Genomic DNA, 15086 nt, shown 5'->3' on the forward strand with positions numbered 1-15086 from the left:
TTATGAAATATGACTTCCTAAACTGAGCACAGTATTCTCATATAGTGGCATAATCACTTACTTTTCACTGCTGGTTATGACTCTCCCAAGGCATCCTAGCATCCTCCTGGTTTTGTCCACGGCTTTATCACACTGTTCGGTTTCTTGCATGGGCAGCCGAAGGCCAGATGCCGCCCCCTTCCCCCCCAAGGTAGAGTTCTGCTATCTCCCTCCATTCCTTCCTTCATCCCGTTCCCCAAGTTTACCTTTCTTCATGTTCCAAACGCCGGCAGCAATTTCCATTTGCTGCCCTGCCGCTGGCACCAGCCTCTTCTCTACTGCAGCTGCCTCTGAGGAAACAGGAAGATACAGCAGAGAGGCGGCCGCAGTAAAAGAGAAGAGGCGCATGCCAGCGGCAGGGTAGCGTATGGGAATCGCACCTGCCACTGCCGGCTTTTGGAACATAGATGCCACTCCAGAAGAGTGCCGCCTGAGGCCCATGCCTCAGGTGGTCTAATGGTCGGACCACTCCTGCTTTCTTGATATCATCAGACACTATCACTCTGAGATCTCTCTTCTAGTCGATGCTCATTAGCTCCTCAACCCCCATCATGGATCATACCTTTAAATTTCTGCATGTCAAAAATATGATTCTGCATTTTCTTGCACTGAATTTTAATTACTAAGCATTTCTCTCACTTATGCAGTCTCCTAAAGCCCTTTCCCATCTTTCACCCACTTCCTTAGTCCCCTATCCTCTGTACTCCCTATCCCCATCCTCTGTACTCACCCTCTTAGCCCTCATCTATCCTCCACTAGATCACATCTCCCTATCAGTCCCAGCTCCATTGTCATCTCTATTTCATTCCCTTGCCTCCAAAACCATTCTTCTATTTCTTACCCTATACCCCATGCCTAATAGTGTCTCTTTCACCATCGTAAATCCATTTTCACCCTCACTCAACCCCTTCAGAGAGCCATACCCCTCCCAAGTACCCCCATTCCTTTTCAGTGCCTCTCATCCTTCCATGACATACATGTCTTAACCTTTCCCCACGTCATCCCCTTTTCTTGCCCTATCCCTCATTTCAGACCCTCAAATTCCCACTCCATCTCTCCTATCCATAATTCCCTGCTCTGTTCCCCTTCCCCTCCCATCCACCCACATCCCACAACCCCATCCATCTTCTATTCTGTTCCCCTCTCCCACATCCCCTAGCCCCATCTCCTCCTTAGCCCCATCCATCTTCTGCTCCTTCCTTCCTCTCCCCACCCCCAGTCCCATCCATCTTTTGCTCCTTCCTTCCTCCCTCCCTCCAACCACATCCATCTTCTGCTCCTTCCCCCTCCCCAGTCCCATCCATCTTCTGCTTTCCAGTTTCTCCTATTTGACTTTTTTCTTTCTCCATGTCCACTGTCATTCCCTCTCTGTCCTGTCCAGCACCTCCTCTCTGTGTCCCTGTCCGTATTCCCATGTTCAGTATCTGCCCTCTGTGTACTCATCCCTCTCCTGCTTCTCCCCCTTCTTTCCCCTTTCTCCCATACTCCCACCCCAGGAGAAGCATCTCTCCCTCTTCTCTCCCCTGCCCCCTTCCCATGATACTGCATCTCCCTCTCTCTCCCTCCTCCCCCTCCCCAGATACAGCATCTTTCCCAATCTGCCCTCCACCATCCCATCTTTCTCTCCCACCTCCTCATCCCAGCATCTGTCTCTCTCTTCTCCCCACCGGGTCCAGCTTCTTAACCCCTCTCTTCCCCAACTCTTCATCCAAGCTCTTGTTTACCTCTCCCCCTCCCCCATGCGTGATAGTGTCCTATCTTGGAAGAGTGTTCCACAACTGTTTTTGGCATTTCTATCCCTACCCCCTGTGATCTTTTTAATCTTTTCCTTCCCCATCCATAGGTGCAGCATCTCCCTCTACCACCTCCCCCCCCCCCCCCCCCCCCCCCGCCAAGATATGGTGTTTCTCTCCCTCCCTCCCTTTCTCCCCTCTTGCAAGGTCCAGTGTTACCCACCCTCCCTCCTCCTGCAAGGTCCTGTATCACTCGCCCGCCCTTCCTCTGCGCTGCAAGGTCCAGTGTCACGCTCTCTCCCTCCCCCCAAACTCCACTGTCGTGTTCTTTCTTTCTCCCTCCATACAGCCTTTCCATCTTCTGGACCGCCGCAGCATTAGTAATGTAAGTACACTGCCTTTGGCCTGCCTGGAAGCCTTCTCTCTGCAACGGCCCATCTACACAGGAAGAGGACGTAGCAAGGAAAGAACACTTCTGGACAAGCAAAAGGCAGCATGCTACCATCACCAATGCTACCAGCAGACCACAGGATGAAAAGGCTGAAAGGAGAAACGTGGAGGGGAGGAGGAGTGACACCGGATCTTGCAGGGAGGGCGTAGAAGGAGGAAGGGGGTAGAAGGAGAGAGGGAGATGTCAGATAGGTACAGTATAAAGAAAATGAGGAGGCAAACTACAACCATGAATACCTCTCTTCCAATTACCACTTTATCCCTAGAGTGACAGAGTTTTACCTGAACTGCAAGAGGGCCCAGAATATTCCACTGTTCCTCCCAATAGTGTTCTCATCAGAATTAATTGTTAGGCAGTTTCCTTGTGCAGTCCAAAGCACTAGAATTAGAGCAAAAGAAGATACTAAGCAATGAGACAAGTCATTTAGAACTATACACATGGGCATAAGAAGCAAACTGAATTTTAACACTGTGATTATACCCCAGGAAGTTGGAAAAACCTACCAGCAGCTGCTATACCAATGAAAACTGAAGCTGTGTAGAAGGTCCACGTGAAAGGCTGGATAAATGTGGCAATATATGCACTAAAATGCAAAAGGTCAAGCTGTTACATGCCAATGATTTTTCTGCTGTTCACAACTTAGAATGCAGATATACATAGAAATCAAAGTCTTGTCTCAATGCTGGTTTTCTGAACAATACACTAAGGTCTAGAACAAAGAAGATGACTTCCCAGATTACACAGACACATAGCAAATGAGGCAAATAAAGACCACGTGTTCTATGTAGTCTGCTCATCTATACCAACTACTAAGTTCTACAATTCCTTCCTCTCTCTTGGAGATCCTCTATGCTTGTCCCATGCTTTCTTGAATTCAGATACACTGTAAACCCCACATAACGCAGACACTGAGAACCAATATATTTGACCGTGTTATAAGTGAATCTGTATTGTAATGGAATACTTAATATCAAAAAAGTAGCTTTCAACCCTTGACTGCATTATAAAATGCCCATTATCCCCCAATTTCTATAAATGTTGCTAAAAATTGTGCATGCAAATTTGGCGCATGCTGAATCTTCACACACAATTTAATAACGAGCCAATCAGTACCAATAATTGGACCCTAACAATTATCAGTGCTAATTGGCATTAATTAAAATTTACGAATATGAATATATGCATGATCCAAAAAGGGGGCGCGGCTGTGGGAGGGTCATGGTCGGATTGGGGGCATTCCCACAATTTATGCACACTGTTATAGAACAAAAGGGGATCAGCGTTGGGACTTACACCAAACTTTTGTTGGTATAAACAGCAGGCCTGTACTGATTTTTTAGGCACCATTTATTGAATGTAGTTCTATATGGGGTCTAGTATATAGACCTCTTCTCCACCACCTCCAATAGGAGGTTGCTCTACGTATCCACTATCCTTTCTGTAAAGAAATCTTTCCTCAGATTACTCTTAAGTCTACATCTATCTCTTTTCATCTTCATCCTACGACACCCCTCCCCCGGGTTTCCTTTCAACTGGAAAAAGCCTGCTTCCTGTGCATTTTGCTATAAAGAAAATAAAATGTCTCTATCACATCTCCCCCACCTTTTTGCCCCAACATATACTATACATATTTACATCTTTAACTCTACCTCCTTATGCTTTATGAGTTAAACCACTGACGATTTTAGTAGTCAGTCTCTGAACTGACTCCATTCTCTTTATATCCTTCTGAAGATATGGTGTGAACAATTCTCATTGAAATTGTTAACTTACAGTGCTCTGAAAAAGTCTCCATACCCTTAACATTTTGGGCTAGGTTTTCTTACATGCATTATCATATGAGTGTGTGCTAACACTGTATTTATTAAAGTGCATTATAAGGTTAACCTGCTCTAATGTGCATTAATGTGTGTCAGTTCCAGCAGATGCCATTATTAGTAAATAGGTTCCAATGAATTTTTTTTTTGGGGGGGGGGCTGGAGTGGACTGGGGGGCAATGCATTCCTCTCTCTCCCCCTGTGCGGGCACATTAGACATATCTTTGCTGGTATAGATGCCAAGCCCCACCGGCCAAATAAATGGACTACCGACACTCCGTGCTGCTTGAATTCTCAAACATACAAGAAGTCCTGGAATGCTGCTCGGAGCCAGAAACAAGCAGTGGCAGTCCATTTATTTGACTGGAGAGGCTCGGTATCTCTGCCAGCAAAGGTAAAGGAGTTCAAAGATGCCAAGGGAGACCCTTCTCAAAGCTGGAGATTTACCACCGCTATACTGGAAACTGAAGGCCAGTGAGTGAGGTTTTTCTTGTGACCCCAGGCAGCCATGTCTAAAACCAGTTGTGGCAGACACATACTTCAAAAACTGACATATTCTAATAAATAAATAGAAAACAAAATTCTTTCTCTACCTAAAAACAGCCATGTGACGATGGAAAACAAGGAAACTTAAAACCAGGGAATAAAGAAACAAGAAAATAAAGGAAAAAAATAAGGGGGGGGGTTCCATAAACGAGAACACAAAGACTAAAAACAAAAATGCCAGAAGGCATAAAAAGCTCTTTGGACCGAGCAATGTGAGGAGATGGTAGAAAACCATACCCTCTCCTCACCTCGATAGAAAAAAAAATGAGCTCACTGCGTTCTCGCAGTGAGCGGGAAGGAGCTCACGCATGCACAGTGGAGCATGTCTCGCGCTCCACAAAGCTCTACTTATGCTTGTCATAAGTCCTGGACTGGGCGACGTGGTCAGCGTCACCTACCTGAGAGAATAAATAGGCCAGCTTGTCCTCCAAGAAGCACCTTTTTGAATAATGCTATTGCAAGCTGAAACTACACAGCCTCCCTCTGTATAGACCACTGAAGCAAACTCCTCCTTTAAATCATTTTGAATTGTACTTTTTAGATATCAGTGTTGGATTATTTGTAGTAAATAATTAGCAGATTTTAGTACACACAGCTTCAGCTTTAGAAATGTTAATTTCTTTCTTCATCTCTCTCTCATTCACCCCTGAATAATTCACTGCTGAGTCACTTTAAAGTTGAAGTAACAAAACATCTGTTTACTCACAGTTTGTAGTTAGATTATAATCAGACAGGCTTATATTTACATATTACTATACATTTGTATTATCAGCTCCTTCCATGTGCTTAGATGGTAATGGATGCTCACACCACCATAGATCCTCTCAGGTTAGGAGAGATCATGAGCTCCATGTGCTCCATGTGCTGCATGTGCTGTGTCTAACCCCCACAGGAAGTTGCATAGCAGTGTGACCTCTCTAAGTAATTCACATCAGAGGTCACAGAGTAATCACAGAGAAATAATAGGTGACAGGCAATGCATGTAAAATACAATTACATTCCAACAAACCCCTTCTCATGCATAACTGTCATGCAATTATTTATTCATACAAAGTCCAAGCTTTATACGCAGATTCACAAAATGTTCTCTGGGTAACGGTTTGGTCATGATGTCAGCTGTCATCTCACTGGTGTGACAATAGTGTAGACTGATGACCCCTTCTTTCGCCAACTCTCGCACGTTGTGGTATTTCGTTGCGATGTGCTTGGTGCGTGACTGAACCTTGTCATTCTGTGACAGTCGGATGCAGCTCTGATTATCTTCCATTATCTGGATTGGTCTCTTTTCAGCTATACCAAAATCCAGCAAAAGTTTTTCAATCCACATCAGTTCTCTGCACGCTTCCGATACGGCCACGTATTCAGCTTCTGTAGAAGACAGACTCACAATACTTTGTTTATGACTGGCCCATGAAATTTGTACATTTCCATACATAAACACATATCCACTTGTGGATTTATAATCAGAATGATCCCCTGCCCAATCTGAATCACAGTAACATATTAGTTTTGGATTACTATTGGCTGAAATCTTTAATTTACAATCAATGGTACCCTTTAAATACCTTACCATCCTTTTAACTGCAGTCCAATCTGATTTGGTAGGTGAGCTGACCCTTCTGCTCAAAATTCCTACTGCATTTGCTATATCAGCCCTGTATGTGGTAGCTAGATATAAAAGCTTACCTATGGCTGATCTATATTGGATGTTATCTGGTAAAGGTTCTCTTACTGTTTCATCCTTCAGAAAATCAGTGATCATGGGAGTGCTTACAACTTGGGCATCTTGCATACCTAAACTTTCAATAAGCTCATTTATTTTCTGCTTCTGGCTTAGAAGATAAGAACCATCATTTTGTTTCTCAATTTCTATACCAAGATAGTATGACACATTACCAAGTTCTTTTATCTCAACATTGAGGTTTAAACATTTTACAATGTCTTTGTACTCTTGCTCACTTTTGCTTGCAATGAGCAGATCATCAACAAAAGCTAAAATGTATGCATATTGTCCATTTGTGCACCTAGTGTACAAGCATTTATCTGCTTCACCTTGCTTAAATCCTAAATTTGTCAATATTTCATGCAATTTATCATTCCAACATTTTGCACTTTGCTTTAATCCATAAAGACCTTTGTTTAATTTACACACTAGCTGTCTTTGTTTTGTATTTATGAAACCTGTTGGTTGTTCCATGTACAAGTCTTCAGTTATATCTCCGTGAAGAAATGCTGTTTTCACATCAATGTGGTTGACTTGCATGCCTTTTGAGACTGCAATGCTCAGAAGTGTTCTTATTGTCGTGTGTTTCACTACGGGTGCAAACACTTCATCAAAATCTTCTCCATATTTTTGAAGATATCCCTTTGCGACTAATCTTGCTTTATACCTTTCCACTTTTCCTTGTGCATTCCTTTTTAACTTGAATACCCATTTGCATCCTATAGCTTTCTTGCCAGGAGGTAATTTTGTAAGAATCCAAGTATTATTTTTATCCAATGCATCAATTTCTTCTTGTGCAGCTTTATGCCATTCAGCAGCTTCTTCTGCTGGCATTTTCTCAATCTCATCCCATGTTAAGGGCTCTTGAGCTTCTGCTGACTTTGTTAGGTAAGACAGTCTTGGGGGTGGAACACCTTTGTTTTCCCTGGATGAGCGTCTGACAACAGGTTGGTCTGACCTTTCCGCATCCTCTAAATCTGAGAGTCCTTCTCCAATTGATTCCCCTTCTCCAACTGTACTGTCTTCTTCAATGATCCTTTCTGTGTCTGCTTCCTCTGCCTGTTCCTCGTTAGATACAGATGAGTTGCTTTCAGACATCTGCCTTGGTATGGCATTTATATACACTGGCATGTCTATTATGGTTCTAGTTTCATATTCTGGATGATAAGGCTCATCTGGGATAATCCAGCCTTTATCAACCCTTTTGTTTTCATCAAAATATGTAACATGTCTTATGCCAACAATGCCAGTTTTCAGATTCAAAATTCTATATCCTTTGTGTCCTGGAGCATAGCCAACTAAAATGCCCCTTTCTGTTGTGGAATCCAGCTTATGCCTTCTTTGCTTTGGTATATGAGCATATGCTGTACTTCCAAATGTTCTTATGTTTGACAGGTTTGGCTTCCTACCATGCCATGTCTCATGTGGTGTGCGCTCAGCGCCTTTAGTTGGCATTCTGTTTTGTAGGTACACTGCTGTGAGAATGGCTTCCCCCCATAGTCTTTTAGGGAGATTGCTATCTGACAGCATACATCTGGTCATTTCCACAAGTGACCTAAATTTTCTCTCTGCAACAGAATTTTGCTCTGGTGTATAAGCTACTGTTGTGATATGCTGAATGCCTTCTTGTTCTAGAAATGTGCGCATGCTTTGTGAAGTGAACTCACCACCATTGTCGGTCTGAAGAACCTTTGGTTTTCTTTCAAATTTATTGCTCACCATGGCTACGTATTTCTTCAGCATGTCTGTGACTTGACTTTTCTCTTTCAGCAAATAGGCCACACAATATCTAGAGAAATCATCCAAGAATATTAGCACAAATCTGTTATTTCCCAATGATGGGATATTAAACGGTCCACATAAGTCACTGTGTATTAAGTCCAGCACTTTATTACTCCTATTTCCTGTGTATGCAGGAAATGAGGGTCTCACACCTTTTTGAGTAACACAGTCTATGCATTTCTCCATTTTACCAGCATCTGCACTTATCTGAATGCCAGTGGCCAGTTGCTTACTGTAAAGATCCTGGATCACCTTAGAATCACGATGTCCCAGGCGGCGGTGCCAGATTTCCAGACTACATTTACCATCATTCTTCCTTACTTGCGCCATATGTGAGGCTTCACCTGAAATGTTCAGCTTATAAACATCATTATGCATAAAAGCTTCAGCATACACTTCATCATTTTTAGAGATTGTGCACTTACTGTTTTCAAAATGAATCACAAATCCCTTCTTATCTAATGTAGATACACTAAGCATATTGCAAACTGCTTGGGGAATATACAAGACATCACTTACAGGAATTTCTTTAACTTCATTAGACACTTTGCATTTTAAGAATCCAATACCTTTTGCTTGGATCTTAGCAGTCCCTGCGTTTGCAGTTTTAAGAATACCTTCCTCTGGACACATTTCCTGAAAGAAATCCTTACAATTGGTTAAATGGCATGTGCTCCCCGAATCCAAAATCCAAGTACTTTCATTTGAATTATTATTTACCATAGTCAAAGATTTTTCTGCCATTAGAAAACCCTTGTGTTTATCTTTGTCCTTCATACATTTCCTGGTTTGAAAATTCTTTAGTTCCATTGGCTTAGGTGAGCTAGAGGGAGTGTTTTGTGTTTCCTTACACCATTTAGATACATGTCCCTCCTTTCCACATGAGTAGCAAATCAGCTTGCCCTTGGGTGGAGTTTTCCCATAGCTCCGCCTTCCTCTGTTCTTTGCCAAGAAATTTGTTTCATTTCTCTCTGACTGACTTTGAGAACACATCTCCTCAGAATCATTTATTATGCATTCCTGCCTTAGTTTTGATGTTGCCTGTTCAAAAGATTGCCCTTCAATGGCCTCATTTACAGACCTAAAAACATCAAACTTCTTTGATAGTGAGGTAAAAAGAAATGCTCTTTTCAATGCATCACACATGGGAATTCCAGAAAGTTCTAGCTTTTGAAATGAAGACATAAGATGCATAATGTGATCATTACATTTACTTTTATCCCTTAATTTGGTTTCATTCAACTCTGCCAGCCAAATTGGTTGCTGCTTTGCATATGTAGTTGCATACATAGTTCTCAGTTTATATAAAATGTCCTTTGGTGTATCTTTTCCCTCCACTAATATGGCTTGTTTCTCTGAGAGAGCTTCCAAAAGCATGCACTTCACATAATAGTTTGCACTGTCCCATTCAGCCATATTTTCAGCTGTTCTGTCTTGGTCTAAACATATATTCAATCTTTTTGCTCGAAGGAGACATATGAATCTTAATTCCCATAGCTGATAATTAAACTCAGTTAATTTAGGCACCTTGAGAGAGTAGAACAATAGTGAATTTCTTCCCTCAGCCATTTTCTTAGCCTTCTGTCTGCTGTGTGGGGGGAGAGAGAGACAGACTGAATCTTTCCTTTAAAACTTAAGAGAAAAAATGTGGCCTTTTTTTCTGCCTGGTAATATTTCTCTTCTTTTTCAATTCCTGAGCCCTGGGCCCATAACCCTTTTGTTGGATTATTTGTAGTAAATAATTAGCAGATTTTAGTACACACAGCTTCAGCTTTAGAAATGTTAATTTCTTTCTTCATCTCTCTCTCATTCACCCCTGAATAATTCACTGCTGAGTCACTTTAAAGTTGAAGTAACAAAACATCTGTTTACTCACAGTTTGTAGTTAGATTATAATCAGACAGGCTTATATTTACATATTACTATACATTTGTATTATCAGCTCCTTCCATGTGCTTAGATGGTAATGGATGCTCACACCACCATAGATCCTCTCAGGTTAGGAGAGATCATGAGCTCCATGTGCTCCATGTGCTGCATGTGCTGTGTCTAACCCCCACAGGAAGTTGCATAGCAGTGTGACCTCTCTAAGTAATTCACATCAGAGGTCACAGAGTAATCACAGAGAAATAATAGGTGACAGGCAATGCATGTAAAATACAATTACATTCCAACAATCAGAATGTGAAAAAGATACAAGGGTGTCGAGACTTTACATGGCACTATCTCCCAGATTCTATACAGGTTGCGTGGATCCCAGATCTGTGTGTAAACTAATTAATGAGCCATTATCAATCAATAATTTGTGTTAGTTGGCAGTCATTTAGGTTTATGCATGAATCTACCCTGCGCCCTAATTCTATAAAATGTGCACCTAAAGTTTATAGCACACAACTTAAAAGGGGTGCAGCCATGGGAGAGGCATGGGCGGGTCAGGAGCATGCCCAGAAATTAGGGGCAATGGTTAGGCCTGAGATCCGTGCTAAGCTAGTATTTTGTAAAAAGGTACTCCACGCTGAGAACTCTTTGCAAAATGCTAGTTTAGCACAGATCTTCCTAGCAACTAACTTTGGGCACTCTACAAATCGTTGGTGAGGCCCCACTTGGAAGTACTGTGTTCAGTTTTGGAGGCCGTATCTTGCTAAAGATGTAAAAAGACTGGAAGCGGTGCAAAGAAAAGCTACGAAAATGGTATGGGATTTGCGTTGCAAACCATACGAGAAGAGACTTGCTGACCTAAACATGTATACCTTGGAGGAAAGGAGAAACAGGGGTGATATGCTACAGACGTTCAAATATCTGAAAGGTATTAATCCGCAAACAAACCTTTTCCGGAGACAGGAAGGCAGTAGGACATGAATTGAGATTGAAGGGGGGCAGACTCAGGACTAATGTCAGGAAGTATTTTTTCATGGAGAGGGTGGTGGATATGTGGAATGCCCTCCTGCGGGAGGTGGTGGAGATGAAAACGGTAATGGAATTCAAACATGCGTGGGATAAACACAAAGGAATCCTGTTTAGAAGGAACGGTTCTGTGGAATCTTAGCAGAGATTGGGTGGCAACGCTAGTAATTGGAAACAAAACGGGAGCTGGGCAGACTTCTATGGTCTACGTCCTGATCGTGACTGAATAGATACAGATGGGCTGGAGTGTAAATTTTAAGGGGCTTCGATGTTAGTTTCAGAACTTAGTACAAGAACAATACTGGGCAGACTTCTACGGTCTGTGCCCTGAGAAAGGCAAGGACAAATCAAACTCGGGTATACATATAAAGTATCACATACCATGTAAAATGAATTTATCTTGTTGGGCAGACTGGATGGACCATACAGGTCTTTATCTGCCGTCATTTACTATGTTACTAGTTATTTATAGACTTCATCCCTATTTTCTAATAGAAATATTAATTTTCTCTATGGAATAAGAGGCAAGTGATTTCCCCTCCCCCACCCCCAGCCAAAGTGTGCATCCATATTTTCAACATTTTATACAAAACTAGATATGTCTGCTGTTTTTATATCTGAATGTCAGCGAAGGACACTGGAAAACATACTTAACACAATGAGATTAAGTAGAGGAGAGCAGGGGCGTAGCCAGACACCCAAGTTTGGGTGGGCCTGGACCCAAGGTGGGTAGGCAGAACTTCGCCTTGTCCTACAAGTGATTTGGTTTCTCCCTCTCTCGCCTGCAAGCCATATGGTCTTTCAAACATCCCCTCTCCCCCATATACCTTTTAAATAGCAGATTTTCACCGGCAGCAAACAGTTGTTGGGAGTTTTTGGCTGGTGGGGCTTGGGGTCCCTGCCAGCCACATTATAGGTGTGCTGCTACTTGCTGGGCCTGAACCTAAAGTGGGTGGGCCTGGGCCCACCCCAGCCCACCCTTGGCTACGCCACTGGAGGAGAGAGTGAGTTATACTTGATCATTTTCAGAAAACAAATGCCATTAGTACTAGTAGATACAAATGTAACACAGATGGGTAGAGCAGAAACAGTAGTGGCTCCGAGAGATGTCACTTTTGATACAAGGAATGTCTTCAAGACTATCTGCTTGGCTTCATTTCACAGGTCTCTGTCCACAATATGCATATCTGCAGCGCAAACCATATGTCAGAGAATCTCTTCTCTAAAATGGTGGCAAAAGGTTCTACCAACTCACATATAACACGTTCAACAAATTTAAGCGTTGGGGCTGACCCGGTGCCTCATTGGCAAATGCTGTGTTGCCAGGCAGAAGACATGGGCTCTGTTCCCAGATCATGTTTCTGTTACCCAGTCCAAGTTAGAGATACTGCAAAAACAGTGCTCACTCAATAGCAAAACATTAGTACTCAACTTAGGATCCATGTTACTGGGTTCTGGCAGGAACCAGAGTTTGTGGCACCTGGTTAAGGACTGTTATGATGGCTGAGCTGAACTGAGAGAGAAATATAATAGGGGTAAAACTACCAGGTAGGTGTGAATGAAGGTTTATGGTGTCACAGGTTCCTATTCAGCTGGAAGCACAAAAGCAATTCAGGGAACTAGTGAACCAAAATATATATACATAAATACAGATATATAAATATTTTTTTAAGTATAGGTTTATACCTGTTCCTTGTATATTTGTTGATTAGTTTCTAGGAGTATAGAAAAGCTCTGCAAGCCGGTGGTGGGCAGCGGGGCTGGAGGTTGGGAGCCGGGGATAGTGTGGGGCAGACTTATACGGTCTGTGCCAGAGCCGGTGGTTGGGAGGCAGGGCTGGTGGTTGGGAGGTGAGGATAGTGCTGGGCAGACTTATACGGTCTGTGCCAGAGCCGGTGGTTGGGAGGAGGGGCAGGTGGTTGGGAGGCGGGGATAGTGCTGGGCAGACTTATATGGTCTGTGCCATGAAGAGCACAGGTACAAATCAAAGTAGGGTATACACAAAAAGCAGCAAATATGAGTTATCTTGTTGGGCAGACTGGATGGACCGTGCAGGTCTTTTTCTGCCGTCATCTACTATGTTACTATGTTACTATGTAAATAGAGTATGGCATTTTTATAGTATAGTATTCACTGTAGCTGGTACTTACCTGTAAAATAAACCGCTAATAAACATTGAAAACTGAGGCCCTATAACGGCAACAACAGAAGGTGCAACCAGATTTGATGCAGAGAACACGCCATAAATGACAGCCATACTGTGCAGGGAAAAAATAAAGAAAAAGAAAACTGAATAACCCAAAATGTGAATAGAACAGCTTTAACCCAGCCCAGGTGAAGGAAACTTGTTATCTGGCATTCTTTTGGTACCCTACGTACATCAGTCATTTCCTAGTCAATACTTACCAAATTCCAGAATCATAACAGACACAAATTGGGAACCTCATCACTGTGACCAAAGACTGAACCACAATAAATGCTTGAGGCAGACTGGTTAGACAGTGCAGGAATGAGCAATGCACATGGGAATATGGACAGTTCACGTTTGTAGAGCTACCATTCCTGCAATTTATCTAACAAAAATCTTTGATGTATAAATTAAAAAAACAAAACAAAAAAAACCTCATAGATCTTTTGGGAACCAAGAGTAATTAACACTCAATAGTCACAAAACAAGAAAATGTTGAGCTTATTAGGAAGATAGTCCACTGGTCTGTAGTCATATAGAAGAACAATCATTATATAATGGTCCTAGCAAGTTACAGTAAATAAGATAACTACCAAATAAGAACCCTGTAAGGTCAGCAAATCAGCCACTCCCAGAATGGAAAACAATTTGAAGCCAGATGAAATCATAGATTAAAAGCATGATCAAAATAAAAAAAATACCTGGTGTATCCACTGCCATGAAAATCCGTACTGTTCAAATTAGCAATAACTGTTTGCTGTGGACAAAAGTGTAAATATGCTCAAAATGAAATATTTAAAAATATATTAAGTTGTACAATATCTGCAAACCCTGATAATTTTAGGTCAGGGCTAATTTTGTCTTTTCAAGAGTGATGGGATAGTTGAGCTTTCACCAGCAAAAAACAATTTAAAAGATGTTTATGCAACATTTAACTTTCTCATACATATGACAGTTTTTCTACAGAAGGAACATCAACAAACGAGCTAATATCAACTTTTCTGTTCTGCACTCCATGTTTCTGACTGGAGTCAAGATTTCTAAAACTACCCTTTTACTAAAGGGTGCAAAGCTCTCAACCTGCAGTTAGTGCACAAGAACAGACTACCACACAAATACACTAAAGCATTTTGTGGTATTTTGCTTGTTTGCGTGCACAAAACTGCATAGTAAAAATTTTTATAAAATATTTTTGGAAGAGGGCATGGCTTGGGGGTATTTGCATTAACCAGCTAGTGCGTTATGATTCAGAGTTAACACAGAAAATTTAGCAGCCATTAAAACTGAGTGTATGTGCACTTACAGCCATCCATTTTGTAGGTGATAAGCACTCAAGCGCTTTTCCTGTACTAATCAGTGCATTGTAATGTAGCTGCGCAGCACAGGAGCACCTACTCTCCGCCCCCCCCCCCCCCCCAGACATGCCCTCTCAAAAGAAAAAAATTAAAACTATTTTTAACATGCAGTTAACAAGCGCACACTGCATTAGGCACATGTTAGCGCCCAACGCAGCTTAGTAAAAGGATCCCTAAAGGATAACAATTAGTTTAAATCATAATCTAAGAGGTCAAATCTGTGTGTGTGTGTGTGTGTGGTGGTGGTGGGCGGAAACGCTTTCAGATTTTGCCTGAAACACAAGTAACAACTACAGGAAGATGTTGTTTATATTGTAGTGCTACTATTCCATTATTGCTTCTGCTAATTCTTTTGCAAGGCACAATAGTTTTTGATATATATTTTAGGGCATAATAGTTTGACTATGCTCATGATTGATTTGTTTTCTGTTGTAGTTCCCAGATACATTGGTCTGGTCTTTTGTTAATAGAATCCACCCTGAACTGTGAAGGCAGTGGCGGAATAGAAGACCCGGTATAGCAGTGTTTCCCAAGTCGGTCCAGGAGTA

General features: G+C 42.1%; 1 protein-coding gene across 5 annotated transcripts in view; it reads right to left on the reverse strand.

The window, feature by feature from the left end:
• MFSD11 (major facilitator superfamily domain containing 11) overlaps positions 1–15086 on the reverse strand; it is a 73778-nt gene that overhangs the window by 56683 nt on the left and 2009 nt on the right. For 4 of the 5 annotated variants that reach the window (XM_030208159.1, XM_030208158.1, XM_030208157.1 and 1 more), the window contains 4 exons: positions 13885–13940; positions 13146–13253; positions 2727–2806; positions 2505–2601 (listed from right to left, as the gene is read on the reverse strand). In XM_030208159.1, the coding sequence (XP_030064019.1) occupies positions 2505–2601; positions 2727–2806; positions 13146–13253; positions 13885–13940 (341 nt within the window). The remainder of the gene's footprint in view (positions 1–2504; positions 2602–2726; positions 2807–13145; positions 13254–13884; positions 13941–15086) is intronic. The other variant, XM_030208161.1, reaches the window with a different exon arrangement.

The sequence above is a fragment of the Microcaecilia unicolor genome, chromosome 6 (genome assembly GCF_901765095.1).
Source record: "Microcaecilia unicolor chromosome 6, aMicUni1.1, whole genome shotgun sequence".
Classification (NCBI taxonomy): domain Eukaryota; kingdom Metazoa; phylum Chordata; class Amphibia; order Gymnophiona; family Siphonopidae; genus Microcaecilia; species Microcaecilia unicolor.